Here is a 16,640-nt window from a genome sequence, read left to right as displayed (position 1 = left end):
CTTTTGCCATTGTCTTTTCTTTGGGGGGGGGGGGGAGTCGGAGAGGTGGGAGGGGGCCTTGCGACAGGAAACCATTCTGGCTGTCCTGTAACTCACTCTGTAGACCAGGCTGGCTTAGAAATCAGAGATCTGCCTGCCAAGTGCTGGGATTAAAGGCGTGCACCACCACCATCCGGCTTTGTCACTGTCTTTAGGCAATCACTACACAGCCACTCATACCTTTGTGGAAGAAACCTTTGGTCTAAGGAAAGTTTCTGACATTATAAACTTTAATAGTTCCCATCAGTAGTATACAATTTGGAGTACACTGAAGTGTAATTCACCTGGGAAAAAAAGAAAAAAAATTCTCAAGTTAGGAAAAACTATAAATACAGAATTATAGTAATCGGTATTTAAATACACAATTAGCCACATAATAGGGGCTCGAGAACTAATGAGAGGAAATTAATATGTTAAAATCCTAAAGCAAAGTTTAGTTTAAATGACTACAATTTTATCTAATAACCAACCTGTAGTGGTATACGTTTTTCACAAGCCCACACACTAAAAGTTTCCCACCTAGTAAAACAAATCCTCTTCCCTGATATAATTTAGGATTAGAGCCTGAAGTTTCAAAAGGGCACAAAAACATCTACTCAAGAAAATATACTTGTCGAAACACAAGACGCTCAAGTCCGTTACTGGACTCTTTGAAAACAAGACTGACAATCTCCTCCTCCAATAAACAGACAACTGTCTCAGATGGTGCCAGGCTCGTGGACTAGCTGGAGAAAAACGAGACCTTCAGGAAGCATCCCCAGCCGATCCCCCTCCGCCGCACACGCTGCACAGGGCTCACACTCAGCTCACACAGCAGTCCTCGGTAATTCCGCAGAGCTGACACCTCACATCACGGCTCGGGGCTCGTCACCCACATCCTACAGCAGTCCATATGGGAGGGCGGGTCGGGAGGACAGCCCAGGTAGGCGGGAAGACGAAGCTAGCCTTACGCCTCTAGGACACTAATAAGCACAGCCGAAGCCGCCGCGGCCTTACTTCCCCGGAGCCGCGTCCCCTCGTGGGCGGAACGGAGCGAAGGAGCCCAGGATCTCCTCCCTGTGGGAAGATAGCGGCCCAGCCTCCCAACTCCGCCGCAGGCTTCCAGGAGGGACCGCCTCCTGGGGACCTTCCTGACCGCCGGCGCTTCCGCGACGCTGCCAGAGGGGCGGGGCGGGCAGCAGACCGAGTCGCATAGGCGTCCGGCGTACTGCCTGACCCAAAACGCCGGCCGGGGTTGGGGCCCGGGTTCCACCGTTCGATAGAAGCGTAGCACCGGATACCGAAAAGTCATCGGTGCGTGTCAGGGCGCCTGAAGCGCGTCGGGAGCCCCGAGTGGGGCCGGGAGGAAAGCGAGCCGCGGGCGCACACGGTCACCCGCCCGCCCGCCCTTTCCGGCTCCTCCCTGGAGAGCGCGTTGGGCGCGTGAGCCGAGGCGCTGGCGGCCTGGGAAGGAGGACTATGAAGCTTCCGAACATCCTGCTCACCGGTTAGGGCGCGCGGCGGGGCCGGGCCGGGGACGCCGAGGGGCCGTGAGGTCCGGGGGAGGCAGGAGGGGGTCGCCTCGGGCCGCGCGGCGTGGCGTGTGGCTGTCGCGTGAGGACCCGGCGCGCGCGGCCGTTGGGGGGAGGGGGCGGTAATCCGGGTGGCCGGACGCGGCGCGGCGAGGAAGGAGAGCGGCGGCCGGTCCCGCTTCGCTGCCCCGCCCGAGGCTTGGTCTTTGTGAATCTGGTATTTCGCTCGGAGAACGGGCAGGGATGCGGGTCCTTTGTCGGGGTTGGGCTCGGGGTTTCTCCATCCAAGTGCGGTAAAAGCGGTTTCTAGCCGATAGGAGATGGGGTGATGGTGGGATCCTTGGGCCTTCCTAGTCGTGATTTTTTTTTTCTCTTTCCTTTTGCTTCTGGGAAACACTGCCTAAAAGATTTCGGTAAATGCTTTAGATGTTCGTGAAGAGACGTGACCGGTTAACGGTTTTGGTCGGTTGGTGTCACAGGCTTTGTCGTTGTTTCGGTGTGAAAGCTGAGCCTATGTGGCCGTTGGTGCCGTGGAATGTTAGATCTGGAGCCGATCGTGGGTGGGGCTCTGCTGGATCTTCGAAGCTTTTACTGGAAATATAAATTGTAGCGTCTAATACCATCGTAGGCCAGTCGTACAAAAATTAAATGGGCGTAGATGCTATTCTTTTATACAAAAAAAAAATAAGATCCTATTTGTGGAAGCAGGGTTTTTGTCAGCTAATGAACCATAAGCAAATTTTAGCCTTTAAGAGTCCTTAGGAGGGCCTGTGGGTGGTGTCGCACGCCTTTAATCCCAGCACTCGGGAGGTGGAGGAAGGAGGCGGATCTCTGAGTTCGAGGCCAGCCCGGTCTTCACTAGTTCCAGGACAGGCTCCAAAGCTACAGCGAAACCCGGTCTCGAAGAACCAAAAAAGAAGAGAGTCCTTACATATTTTACAATATCTGATTTGCTTGGACAGACAGTATCTTGGGGTTCCTATAAGGCATTGAAGCTAGTAGGCTACAATTTGAGACCCTGGAGATGTAGGCATGAAGCCCTGAGTTGGATCCCCACGACTACATAAACTGGATGGCATAATTTATGTTTGTTATCCTGATACTAAGGAAAACCAGAAAGGCTAGCCTGGAATGCATAGCTCCCTGTCAAAACAAGAGCTACACCATGAGAAGTCAGACTAAAATAAAATAACCATGTTGAGTTCAGAGTTCACACAAGTTGAGTCAAGGCTTCAGATTGCTGTGCCACAGTGGAAATGTTTTTCTAAATACATTTTAGAGGCATGATTTATCAGGGTTACTTAAGTTTGAACAGCTTTAATTATGTTTTGATTGTTTTATAATTGTGTTAACAATAAAAGGAGAAAGGCGAAGGACAATGTATAGGATATCAGTGCTGTGTGTGGATATATACAGTGTGTGTATGTGTGCGCTTGTTTAAACACGTACCAAGTAGGACGTTATGTCCCTTAGATATCACAAACACAGAAAGCTGAGAAAGGCCTGGTTTATAGTAGTTCCCTCTGGGGAAGTTATCAGAGTTAGGGGTGAGGAGTAGTGACATGCTCTCATGCCACCTAAATTTCTTCATTAAAGCAGTAAATGATGGCAGTTTATTTGAGGTGCCCAGTTTTAGGCTGGGAAGGTTCATGTTGTTGCGGGCAGAATTTGCATCAAAATTGCCGAAATCCTACCCCTGGAAATTAGGATACAGAGACTGACACCGAGTCATTTCTGAAGAATTTTTTGTTTAGTTGGTTTGGTTTTGAGACAAGGTCTCTCTGTGTTTCCTTGGCTGTTCTGAAACTCACAATGTAGACCAGGCTGGTTTTGAACTCACAGAGATTCATCTGTCTCTGCCCCCTGAGTGCTCACCACACCAGGCTTTCTGGGGAATTTTTATTAGGTCATGGTATATATTCATGTGATTGCTAATTAAGAAAATTTTTGTGTCAGTTAAGACCCTTCAGGGCAGACCAACTGACATCTAATAAATAGCATTTGAACCGTGTTTTTCTGTGACTTCTTTTACAGGTACACCCGGGGTTGGAAAAACCACACTAGGCAAAGAACTTGCGTCAAGATCAGGACTGAAGTACGTTAATGTGGGTGATTTAGCTCAAGAAGGTAAGGTACACTTTGATGTTGGATTTATGTTTTTAAGTCAGGTAGTAGAGTGTTAGTACTAATTAGCTAAGTGTTGCTAGAGGGTCCAGAAAGCAGAAAGACACCAGTAGTAAGCAATTTGTGTTCTGCTATGGACACAGAAAATAAAAGACTACATGCCGAGTATTGTTACATAGTTATTTTGGACATTTTCCCCTTCCCTAACCCAGTGTTTGTGAACAGTAATAATGGGGACAGCTTCTGTGAGGGGTTGGATAGATAAGGTCTGAATATGAAGAAGAGGGAAAATGCTGTGGGTGGTTTTTAAACAAGTGTGAGTTTATTGATCTTTCATGAAGGACAGATTACTGTGGACTCAAGCAGTAGGATATTACTGTTATTTTTATCAGTCACTTTAGCTCTGATAGTTGCCTGCCCAGACTCGCTGCATATAGTCTGAAATGGTATTTTTACTGATTTTACCCTGTTTTCCCCTAATCTTTTATTACTTAACTGTTTGTGTCATCTTTTTATATTCCACACTCAGAGAAGGAACTCAGTATTTTTAAGCAGAGGGAAGTTTAGGTATACAGAGATTGCTGTTTTACATTTTAGATAGAGTTTTGAAAATTTTAACACATTTGAAAATTTTAAATTCCTAACAGTTGCTACTAAAGTAACTATTTCGGTTTGATCTAATTTCCATATTTTTTTTAAATGACCTAAAGTCTGATCACCGGATATCATGGAGTCTGGCAAGATGGCGTCTCCCAAGAGCATGCCGAAAGATGCACAGATGATGGCCCAAATCCTGAAGGATATGGGGATTACAGAGTATGAGCCAAGAGTTATAAATCAGATGTTGGAGTTTGCCTTCCGATATGTGACCACAATTCTAGATGATGCTAAAATTTATTCCAGCCATGCTAAGAAAGCTACTGTTGATGCAGACGATGTGCGATTGGCAATCCAGTGCCGGGCCGACCAGTCTTTCACTTCTCCTCCCCCGAGGGATTTTTTATTAGATATTGCAAGACAAAGAAATCAAACCCCTTTGCCGTTGATCAAGCCGTACTCAGGGCCTAGATTGCCACCTGATAGATATTGTTTAACTGCTCCAAACTATAGGCTTAAGTCTTTGCAAAAAAAGGCACCTACTCCTGCAGGAAGAATCACGGTTCCGCGATTAAGTGTTGGCTCAGTTTCTAGCAGACCCAGTACTCCCACACTAGGCACACCAACTCCACAGACCATGTCTGTCTCAACTAAAGTGGGCACCCCAATGTCCCTCACAGGACAAAGGTTCACAGTGCAGATGCCTGCTTCCCAGTCCCCTGCTGTGAAAGCTTCAATTCCCGCAGCATCAACAGTTCAGAATGTTCTGATTAATCCGTCGCTAATTGGGTCCAAAAACATTCTGATTACCACTAATATGGTATCACAGAATACAGCCAATGAGTCAGCAAATGCACTGAAAAGAAAACGGGATGATGATGATGACGATGACGATGATGATGATGATGACTATGATAATTTGTAATCTAGTCTTGATGCATGTAACATGTATACTTGGTCTTGAATCCATTGTACTGAAATTAAGCATGTTAGATGTTCTAAAGCTGTATTTTAGAAAGTGGTATTTAATAAGTATGCTTTCCGTGCTTTTCGATTGAAATGTTGAGTTTTAATAGAGCTAGTAATGGTTTTTCATCAAACTTTATGCATAAAAAATAAAATTGTCATTTGTCAATTTGATTCTTGGTACTTTGGCAATTATGTTTTCAAAGCAATTTTCCCCTCATCTTGAAGTTGTTAACTGTTATTATTTATAAACATGTGGTGGGGGACCAGTCCCAGGAGAGGCAGCAATCACGTGCCTCCCCCCCTCCCGTCGTCCTCTGCGGGTGGGAGACAGCGGTGGGTAAGAGAGACAGATATGCCATGCAGAGAGTGTGGGTATAAAGTTTACTTAGTGGATTATGGAGGAGAAAGGGAAGGGGAGAAGAGGGGAGGAGGGAGAGGCATTAGTTACCTCTTCAGAAGAGGGACAGAGAGAGCAGGCTGCGTTCCTCCTAGCAGCTGAGATACTAGCCCACTGGGGTGCGATCTCCCTTTCAAAAAAGCTGCCACTTCCCTCTGCACTCACTCTGGCTTCCCGCGACTAGGCTCCCTTCCTGATTGAGCAGAGGGCTGTTGTCTGGGATGGTGATCTGTAAGTTTTTCCCCTTTAAATAAATAGCTTCTCTATTGGTCATAATTCCAAACTGGTATGGGATTGTTTGTGACTTACACCTTCAGGGAGGGGACTTGTCTCTTAAAGGGACAGGGTTCTCAGGTGACAAACCAGGCCAACAGATTACAACAGTTACAGCCTTTGTTATTTGCTGTGCTACCTACCTCTGATGTCTTCTGATGATGTAATTATTTATTTTGAGGCAGGGTCTCTCTGAGTAGTGCCAACTGTCTTGGAACTATTTTGGCCATGCTGGCCTTAAATTTATAGAGTTTGTCCTGCCTCTTCCTCCCCAAGTGCTGAGATTAAAGGCATTCCTTTGGCCATATTTAAGACTCTTGGCATTTCTTACTTTCTACCTCACTTCTTTCCAATTTTTTATGTATATGGGTGTTTGTCTGTATGTAAGTGTACCACACATGTGCCTGGTGCCCGTGGAGGCTTTGGATACCTGGGACTGGAGTCACAGACGGTTATAAGACAGGTGGGTGTTGGGAATTGAATCTGGGTCCTCTGGAAGAGTGGCCAGTACTCTTAGCCATTGAGCCATCTCTCTAGATCCCTGCCTCACTTAAACTTTACAACTTTGCTTCTTGCTCAAATGAGTCTCCTGACTTAGCATCTCAGTACCATGAGTGTGTAAGATTGCTTATATTATTATCCTGTATCCCCTCACATTGCTCTCCACGTGATGTTCTTTCTCATATACAATTGTTTTAGTGTTTTTAGCGTCCTTAATTTCCCTACCCCCAGTTTATTAGTCTTTAACCCGATGAAGGCTAACTCCAGGGTACCCATAGGTCTGGGACTGGTAGAATAATGTAGCTCATTGAATTCATTGCAGATAGAATTACATTCATGCTAAGCATACACTACCACAGCTTCTTGCTCCATAGATAGGATCTTGGTTTGTCTCAACTCAGGAGTTGGCAAGCTCCTGCTAGATATTTCCCTGAGCTGAGGAACACTAGACACCTATTCTGCATAACTGTCTAAACTTCTAAGCACACATCTCCAAATTAGTGTATTTAAAGAGCAGGACTGAAATCATCTTTGATTCTTCTTACTACCTCCTGGTTCTAACTTCCCACACAAACACATTCTCTGCACAGTTCTACTTGGTCTCTAACTTCTGATAGTTTCTCTGGGGAAAATCTATATAGTCCTCCTTTCCCATCTCCCTGGCCATTGGGACTGTGCCTAGGGTTTTTGTTTTATTACTTACTCTGTATGTTTGTACTGGTGTGAGTTTGTCATGGCACACATGGAGGTCAGAGCACAACGTACAAGAGTCAGTCCTCCCTCACCTTCCACCACATGGGCCCTGGGGATCAAACTCCTGGGAGGGTGGTAAGGCAGCAAATACCTTTACTTGTTGAGCCAGTTTTGTTTTGTTTTGAACAAGGTCTCATGTAGCTTAGGCCGACCAACTACTTAGTGCATAGCTGAGAATAGTCTGTTCTGGTGCTTCTGTCTGTCCTTCCTTAGTGCAATTACAGGTATACATCCCGGCATGTGGTTTATTTGGTGCATGCCACCTTAGGTGCCAGCCCATATGTGAGAAACCTCAATCTCTAATCTTTCACTTCTCTCTTGATAAAGAAAAGGTGAGAAGTAGCACTGGGAGGCAGAAGCAGGGGCATCTCTGAGTTGAAGGCCGGGCTGGTCTACAAAGCGAGTTCTAGCACAGCCAGAATTGTTACACAGAAAAACCCTGTCTTCAAAAACAAGACAAAATCATGTGTATGAACAACTGATAGAATCAGCTTCCTCTTAATGTTCTAAACTGTATGAAGTGAACTTTAAAATCCATCTCTACTGTCACCCTCAGTACATACTGTAGTGACTGGTTACCGAGAATTCTAAATTCTTCATAAAGAATACCTGCTGCTTCCAGATTTCGCTCCAATTCACTGTTTACTCAGAAAACAAAATGATCTTTTAAAATGAGAAGTGAATCACTGTATCCCATGTTTAATATACCTTGATCTAAACTCTTTATGCAGTCTTAATGGCCTTTTTGATCTGACTTTAGCTTAAACTATTTTCCAATGGTTCCCTCCTCCGGTCCTTAGGCACTCTCTTTGATTATCTTGCTTTCTTTGGGTTAAAACTGTCTGCTCAGTTCTCTCTACCCCATCTCCAGCTAACTACTTCAAATCTTTGCTTAGAAATTACTCCTAGGAGCTGGGGAGCTAGCTCAGTAGATAAGAACTCTGGGTCTGGAAGCACAAGGTAAAAAGCAGGGAGATGCATGCTGCAGGTGCCTCAGTGTTGGTGGGTGGAGACAGGCAGTTGGTGGGAGCTTGCCGGGCAGCCACCCTAACCCAGACAGTGAGCCCTGTTTATTTAGTGAGAAGCCCTGTCTTGAGGCAGTCAGGCCAATAGCAGTAGAGGAAGACACCCAGTGTCCTGCTCTGATCGCTACAAAGGTACGCACACACCCATACCTTTGTATGCATGCAACACACACAGATACATACACACACTACTTTTGAGCCTCCCCTAACACCTTGAGGTTATGCTAGGTACTCATCCAATTCCTCTGGCAATACAGTCCCATTTCCAGACTTGCTGTCATCTCCAGTTTATTATAAGTTCTTTAAGGGAAGGGATTGTATTTACTTGTCTATATATCTTGTTCATTAATGTGTCCTTATTATCACTTCAATCACTGGTACATCCTGTGTGATAAAAAGTTTTGTGGAGCCTGGACAGTGGTGGTCCATGCCTTTAATCTCAACATTCCAGGAAGCAGAGGCAGGTGGATCTCTGAGTTTGAGGCTAGCCTGGTCTACAGAGCAAGTTCTAGTATAGACTCCAAAACCATACAAAGAGACCCTGTTTCAAAAAAAAAAAACAAGTTTTATGGAAATGAGTATTTGAAAGTTTGTATTTCACTTGTTATATTAAAATATGTTGGCATGATTTAAAATATCCTTCATCAGCCAGGTAATGATTATAGAACACTTAATTCTAGCACTTAAGGCAGATATGAGTTTGAGGTCAGCCTAGTCTGCAAAGAGAGTTCCGGGACAGCCAGGGCTACACAGAGAAAACCTGTCTTGGAAAAAACATACATACCTTACAAAAGGAGGCCAGTGAGATGAGTCAGCATAGGTAGAATCACGCATGTGAAGACTCACATGCTCATTGTCTACATATTCTCCTACACAAACCATGTACACATAGAATAATAATGATAAAAAATAATCTTCCTTTCTACATCAAAGGAGGCCTGATGCAGGAGCATGCTCTTCACCAAAATGCCTCTCTTCAGCCCCATGGGTTCACGTCCCCAGATGGTGACAGAGGTGCTGGGGACTATCCTTGATGGTTCCTGTCTCCCCTCTTCCTGGTTTGGACACCATGTGAAGTAGTGGCAGTTGCAGGCTCCCACCACCTCGGACTGAAGCAGCTCTGTCCTGCCTTCTCTGCCACAAGAACAGACTCCTGAAAGCATGTCTCAGACCTTTGCTCCTGCTGTGGTGGGCGTTTGCCACAGCCATGAGAAAGGGAACCACTGCATATGGAACAGGAATGGGGTAGTTCCCAAATACGACATCACTGCTGCAGCCAGTGACCACGGATGCTTGTTGTGTGATCAAGGGTGCCCTCTCTTGATTTTTTTTAATTTAATTATTTTATTTACTTATTTGGCTTTTCAAGACAGGATTTCTCTGTTGGAGCCTAACCTGGAACTCGCTCTTGTAGACCAGGGTGGCCTGAACTCACAGAGATTCGCCTGCCTCTGCCTTCCGAGTGCTGGGATTAAACGTGTGCGCCGCCACTACCACCTGGTCTAATGCCCTGACTTTCACAACTGCTTCTGTTATTTTAAACTTACTGACAGCACTTGGTGTTGGTTTATGAGTTAGCTCGTATTTGGCAAGGAAGCAGCAGTGTTGTTTGTTGAGTCTTTGCCACACCAAAGCAGTTTAGTTTCTTAGCCTGATACTGTTTGTGCTAATGGAGCATTTATCCCATGAAGACAAGTCACAGCAGGTGCAAGGGGGCTCATTCCATTGACTTAATTTCAGCCTGTAACAAAATATAGGAGGAATTAGGTAGGAAATTGACTAAGTACTGTGCTTCTGGTGGCAAAAGTATGACTAAAGTCTAGATTGTAGTGAGGGTGAGATTATTTTACCTCTTAAAACTCAAGCCAAGTGGTGGTGGTGCATGCCTTTAATTCCAGCACTCTGGAAGCAGAGGCAGGCGGGTCTCTGTGAGTTCGAGGCCAGCCTGGTCTATAGAGTGAGTTCCAGAACAGGCTCCAAAGCTACACAGAAACCCTGTCTTGAAAAACCAAAACAACAGCAGCAGAAAAAAAAAGAAACAGAACTTAAGGCTTCAATCCCAGCACTTGGGAGGCAGAGGCAGGCGGATCTCTTGAGTTCGAGGCCAGTCTGGCCTACAAAGTGAGTTCCAGGATAGTCAGAGATACACAGAGAAACCCTATCTTTGGGGGGGAAAAACAGAAAGAAAGAACACTTCTCTTGAACCTGTGAATTGTTGAAACTTCTAATGTTGAGTTGAAATCCCCAACCTTTTCTTCCATTTTTCTAATTCAGTGGCAGGCACCAGAGGCCACGTGCGTGTCAGGCGAGCACTCTCCACTGAGCTCTATTCCTAAAGCTGAATTTGCCTCTCTGTGACTGTGCTTGTCGCTTGGGTTGTTCTTGTTTTGAGACTGGAACTCTTCTGTCCCAGGCGGGCCTATAACTTGTTAGGTAACCGAGAGTGGCCTTGGGCTCCTGGTTGTCCTGAGTACTTGATTCTAGGCATGTGATTTTACACCGGGCTTATTTAACGCTGACACTCAAACCCAGGGCTCCTGCACAATCAGCGAGCCCTCTGCCAACTAAGTTATTCGCACTTCGGGTTTTTTTTTGTTTTGTTTTTGTTTTTTGCCTACATGTTTGTATGTGTACCATGTGTATGCCTGGTGCCCACAGAGGCCAGAAGAAAGTGTCAGACCCCTTGGAACTGGAGTCACAAACAGTTGTGAGTCACCATGTGAGCTCTGGGAATTGAACCCAGGTGTCCTCTGAAAGAAGAGCAAGTGCCATTAGCTGATGAGCTGTCTCTCAAGCCTCTGCCTAACTATGAGACTGGCCTTGTGAATGGTAAGCAAGTGCCCTCTCTGCTGCGCTACAGCCACAGGCCCAAGACTGTCTAGCTCAGAGAAATGGCTTTTTAGTTTTGTTTTGGAGTTTTGGTTTTTAATTTTTTTCGAGACAGGGTTTCTCTATCCTGGAACTTGCTCTGTAGGCCATGCTGGTCTCGAACTCACAGAGATCTGCCTTCCTCTGCCTCCCAAGTGCTTGGGGTTAAAAGGTGTGCACCACCACCACCTGGCGAGAAGAATGGCTTTTGGAGATTCTGAGAAATGACGACATTGATTCCTCTTCCCCAGTCCTTAAGAAAGGGAGAGATCAGGGAAGCAAGAACCCGAGACTGCTTGGAGTAAGTTTATATTCTTTTTTGTTTCTTGGTTTTTTGTTTTCTGAGACAGGGTTTCTCTGTATCTCTAGCTGTTCTGGAACTCACTCTGTAGACCAGTCTGGCCTCTAACTCAAAAGACTGACCTGTCTCTGCCTCCCGAGTGCTGGGATTAAAGGTGTGTGCCACTGCCACCTTGCATGCACCAGCAAGTTTATATTCTTGACCTTCATCTGGAACCCAATCTTGCTTTGGTTTAGTTTGGGTTTGTTGTTTTGTTTTGTTTTGAGACAGGGTCTCTCTGCATAGTCCTGAATGTCCTAGAACTCACTGTGTAGACTAGGCTGTCCTCAAACTCCCAGAGATCTGCCTGCCTTTGCATCCAGCATGCTGGAATTGGAGCCCAATCCTACTGTGTGTGAGACTGTTTATATTTGTCTATCCATGTATTCTCTTTTCCTACCAATCAATAACAACAAAAATGTTAATTTCTTGCACTGATAGCCCCACAAACTCTGGTGCTGTTGGTCCCCTCCCCTTATTTAAAGTTATTTCAATTTTGCTGTTTAAAAATTTCCGAGAAAGGCTGGAAAGATGACCTAGACATTAAGAATGCACGCTGCTTTTGCAGAGAACCCAACTTCAGTTCCTGCACCACATTGGATGGCTCACAACTGTCTGTGACTCCAGTTCTCTGGAGATCCAGCGACTCTGGCCTTTGCAGGCACCCACATTCATGCACATAACTAGACTCAGACATACACGTAATTAAAAATAAGCCTTTTATCCAGGTGTGGTGGCTAAGGCCCTTAATTCCAACCTTTATGAGACAGATGGATTTCTGTGAGTTGAAGGCCAGCCAGATTCACACAGCTAGTCCCTGTCTTAGAGGGGAGGAGTTGTAAAACATGAATCTCTTACTAAAAAATTATAGCTGGGGGTGGTAGTGGTGGTGCACACCTTTAATCCCAGTACTCAAGAGGCAGAGGCAGAAAGATCTCTGGTAGAGGCCAGCCTAGTCTACAGATCTAGTTCTAGGACCACTAAGGCAATACAAAGAAATCTTGTCTCAGAAAAAACAAAACAAACAACAAAAAAAACCTGCATTCTGCTCTTGTGGAGACCAGAGTTCAGTTCCCAACACCTATCTTGTGGTTTACAGCCAGCATCCTATAGCACAAGTTTCATGGTTTCAACACTTCTGGCCTCCTCAGGAATCTGTACTCACTGACACATGCACTCACATAAGTAAAAATAAAATTTTAAGCGTTTGCTTATGTATCTTATGTATACAAGTGCTTTGTCTATACACTAGAAGGGTGCACTGGACCCAGCTATAGATGGTTGTAAGCCACCGTGTGGTTGCTTGGATACGAAATCAGGACCTTTAGAACAGTAGAGTGCTCCTAACTGCTGAGCCATCTTGCCAACCCCCAATAAAATCTTAATTTAAAAAAAGAAAAAAGTAAAGGTTTTGGATAAGCTGGACATAATGATTGGTATGTGCCTGTGATCCTAGAAGTGGGGATTAGGATTCCTGGTTTGAGGCCAGGGTGGGCTGACTCAAGAGCACACAGCAAACAAAGTAAGTTTAAGATATGTTCCTGCCAGGTGGTGGTGGCACACGCCTTTATTCCTAGCACTTGGGAGGCAGAGGCAGGCAAATCTATATGAGTTCCAGGACAGGCACCAAAACTACCTTGAAACCCTGTTGGAAAACAAAACAAACAAGATAACTTAAAAGATATGTTAAGATGTGTTGCCACCCAGGTTTCCTTCTAGATAAAATTCCAGTTTTTCAGCATTGCTTTATGTGTTTGCCAACCGCATCATGGCGATGGAACGTGTCTCAGCTGTTGTACTGATGCCCTTTCTTGCATCTGAAAGAATCATTGTTGTGTTCCCACAAACCTGGAGTCAACTGAAAATCAGTGAAAGCTACTTAGGAAATATTAACCAACTGATGAAATCTCTTCCAGGGCAGTTGTATGACGGCTACGATGAAGAGTACGGTTGTCCCATTTTAGATGAAGATCGAGTAAGTGTGCTGAACAGACGAGCGTGCATTTGTTAGCTTTTTGGGAAAGTCAGGTTCTGTTTTTCTTAGGGCCGTTATTCATCTATCTGTTGTGTGTCTGTTGCAGGTCGTTGATGAGTTAGAGAGTCAGATGAGCGAAGGCGGCGTTATCGTTGATTACCATGGTTGTGATTTCTTTCCTGAACGCTGGTTTCATATAGTTTTTGTGTTGAGAACAGATAATAGTATACTGTACAAAAGACTTGAAACACGGTAAGGAAAAGAAAAAAAACACTGATTTAGATTTGGATTTTTGAGACAGGGTTTCTCTGTGTAATAGTCCTGGCTGTCCAGGAACTCACTCTGTGGACCAGATTGGCCTTGAACTCAGAGGTCTGCCTGCTTACTGCCTCCCAAGTGTTAGAGTTAAAGGCGTGTACCACCACTGCCCAGCTTCAACTGAAAATTTGATTTAGTAAAATATAAGAGATAGAAACCCCCAAATAGCCAGGCGGTGGTAGCACACAGCTTTAATCCCATTTAATCCCAGCATTTGGGAGGCAGAGGCAGGCGAATTTCTGTGGGTTCAAGGTCAGCCTGGTCTACAAGAGCTAAAAGAAAGAAACCCCCAAATAATCATGCTTTATCCTTGATACAAGGCCTTTCCTACAAAAAGAGTCAATAATATTTTTAGTTTGAACACTACTCATTCAAAATTATCCATACATCAAGGGGGAAGTTTATGAAGATTAACAAGATAACAGCATTTTACAATCATTAAAATATATTTTGGGGACTGGAGAGGTTAAGAGCACTGGCTGCTCTTCCAGAGGTCCTGAGTTAATTCCCAGCAACCACATGATGGCTCACAACCATCTGTAATGAGATCTGGTGCCCTCTTCTGGCCTGCATGGATAAATGCAGAACACTGTATACATAATGTATATATTTGTGTGTGTGTATATGTATGTATATATGTATGTGTGTGTGTATTGGACCTACCCACATAGAACATTAGATTTAACCAGAAAAGGGAACTTGGAAGAAAACTTTTTCTGATATCTTTTGATCCAGACTATAGGCAGGTGGAGAGTCTAGAGGGAGTTAGCAGACAGTATCAGAAAGAAAAGCTCCAGAATTTTGTCAAATCTAGGGTCAGAATGGCCAGCTCTGATTGGCCAATGGATGTGAGTAAAATCCTTGAACAGAGGACAAGGAGTAAATATATGACAAACTAGGCTAAGCAAGATGTAAATTTCCATCTTTTTCTTTTAATAGTGAAAAGCCACTATAAACCTTTTTTAAAAGATTTATTTATCTAAGCATACAGTGTTCTGCCTGCATATATGCCTGTGGGCCAGAAGAGGGCACCAGATCTCATTATAGATGGTTGAGAGTCACCATGTGGTTGCTGGGACTTGAACTCAGGGCTTCTGGAAGAGCAAGTTTAGAGAGTACATGGCCATATTGTCAAAGGTCACTGATTCCTGAAGCTTAGATGTTAAGGAGAAACTATTATTCCTGTAGACTCGATGATAAAGACCACTGACCCAAATTATGGCCAAACTAAAGCAAGCTTTATTCGTGTTCACATCAAGGCAGGATTCATGAGACCAGCCTCAAGCCAATTTCCCATACCCTCCCCGCTTTTAGGGCAAAACTGCAAGGTGGGGGATTTCCTTTTTTTTCCAAGCAAGTGTGGTTGCAGAAATGAGACCAGGCAGGTAGGATTTTACAAAGCAGCTAAGGAAATTGTCCTGGAGCATTTGTTACACAGAATATTTTTTAAATACTTATTTATTTATTATGTATACAATATTCTGTCTGTGTGTATGCCTGAAGGCCAGAAGAGGGCACCAGACCCCATTACAGATGGATGTGAGCCACCACATGGTTGCTGGGAATTGAACTCTGGACCTTTGGAAGAGCAGGCAATGCTCTTAACCTCTGAGCCATCTCTCCAGCCCTATACAGAATATTTTATGATTGGGAGTGGGGCGCAGCCCTGGTCTGAAAAACAGAAACTTAACTACAAGTACAAAGTGGCTTCTAGGAACAAAATGGAGTTGGGCTGGCTCTTCAACTGCCATCATTGTTATCTCTATTGCCATCAAAGGCTCCAAATGACCTCGGTGGCTTTTTAGCAATCGAGGGCGTGGATGCCATGTCTAAGGGTTCTCTGGCCCCTCAGCTTTTTAACTGGCTGTTTAGTTGATTATTTTATATACTGCCTAAATATTATATAAATTCTTTTATTATCTTTGGGATTAGTAAAATACAGATAACATTTTTATGATGAATTATCTAATCGGTGTATGATATTCCATGTTCTCCTTTGTGTATACTGTCTGTCTTTCATAAATTCTTGCTATGGATCCTTTACTCCTATCTGAGAATCTGACTTGAGGTGGGAACTTGTTTATTGACTAATTATATGAGCAGCTAATAAACTAGCAAGGGATTCAGATAAACTCAAATGTTAGTGTCATAATTCTTACTTTAGCTCTCATGTCAAAGAAGTCTTGTTCAGATGCTAGCCGATTTCTTAGGCAAAGAGATTATGAGAAGTATCTTAGGTAATTGCTGATATATTCACAGTGTCCAATTTCTAACTTGTTCCCAAAGCCATATTTAATACATTCTATTTGCTTTACCTCTCTGCCTTCTAGGGGTTATAATGCGAAGAAACTACAAGACAACATTCAGTGTGAGATTTTCCAAATTCTTTATGAAGAAGCCAGAGCATCTTATAGAGAAGAAATTGTGCACCAGCTGCCCAGTAATGAACCAGAGCAGCTAGAGGATAACATCAACCAGATTTCAAAGTGGATTGAGCAGTGGGTCAAAGATCATAACTCTTGACCTAGAGGAGGTTAGCCAGGCGTGGTGGTGCACACCGTTGATCCCAGATCCTGGGAGGCAGAAGCTGTTCCACTTAGTGAGTTCTAGGCCAAGCAGGGCTATGTAGTTAAGACTCTGTCTCAAAGGGGGTGTGGGGGAACCAGCCTGGCCACTGTATAGCTACCCTTATTGATATCACTCAGTCACATAACAGAATGCCCAAGGATCAGCAGAAGAAAACTATGTTGCAGCTCTAGCTGCTGCCTGGATTTCTTTTTCTCCATGAGAAAGCTTAAAGAATCTCAGATACTAATATAAATTATTTTATTAAGGATTAAACCTAAAAAATCAAACTCAATGGATAATAAATCTGGTCAATGGGTACATATCTTAAATTTACTAAAATGTAGGTGATCTCTCAAAATAAAAATGGAAAACTAAAGATTCA

General features: G+C 44.2%; 3 protein-coding genes across 8 annotated transcripts in view; 2 read left to right on the top strand and 1 right to left on the bottom strand.

Moving 5' to 3' along the window:
- The window catches only part of Rad17 (RAD17 checkpoint clamp loader component), a 25,885-nt gene extending 24,229 nt beyond the window's left edge, over positions 1–1,656 (bottom strand). Inside the window, exons 1-2 of one of the 6 annotated variants that reach the window (XM_075976191.1) lie at positions 1,524–1,656; positions 220–323 (exon numbers count right to left, since the gene is read on the bottom strand). In XM_075976191.1, coding sequence (XP_075832306.1) covers positions 220–261 — 42 coding nt within the window. In that variant the 5' untranslated portion in view covers positions 262–323; positions 1,524–1,656. Of the gene's footprint in view, positions 1–219; positions 324–649; positions 669–781; positions 1,176–1,523 lie in introns of those variants that run through there. The other 5 variants (XM_075976188.1, XM_075976189.1, XM_075976186.1 and 2 more) reach the window with 5 other exon arrangements.
- Ak6 (adenylate kinase 6) lies at positions 1,392–16,640 on the top strand. The gene is made up of 5 exons (XM_075976194.1): positions 1,392–1,525; positions 3,585–3,677; positions 13,314–13,372; positions 13,479–13,624; positions 16,021–16,640. The coding sequence occupies exons 1-5, from the start codon at positions 1,498–1,500 to the stop codon at positions 16,211–16,213; spliced, it is 519 nt and encodes a 172-aa protein (XP_075832309.1). The 5' UTR covers positions 1,392–1,497; the 3' UTR covers positions 16,214–16,640.
- Taf9 (TATA-box binding protein associated factor 9) lies at positions 1,479–5,411 on the top strand. The gene is made up of 3 exons (XM_075976193.1): positions 1,479–1,525; positions 3,585–3,677; positions 4,385–5,411. Exon 3 carries the CDS (start codon positions 4,402–4,404, stop codon positions 5,194–5,196), a length of 795 nt encoding a protein of 264 aa, XP_075832308.1. The 5' UTR covers positions 1,479–1,525; positions 3,585–3,677; positions 4,385–4,401; the 3' UTR covers positions 5,197–5,411.

The sequence above is a fragment of the Microtus pennsylvanicus genome, chromosome 6 (assembly GCF_037038515.1).
Source record: "Microtus pennsylvanicus isolate mMicPen1 chromosome 6, mMicPen1.hap1, whole genome shotgun sequence".
Classification (NCBI taxonomy): Eukaryota; Metazoa; Chordata; class Mammalia; order Rodentia; family Cricetidae; genus Microtus; species Microtus pennsylvanicus.
The sequence above is the reverse complement of the archived record's forward strand: the minus strand, read 5'-3'. Positions and strand labels throughout refer to the sequence as shown.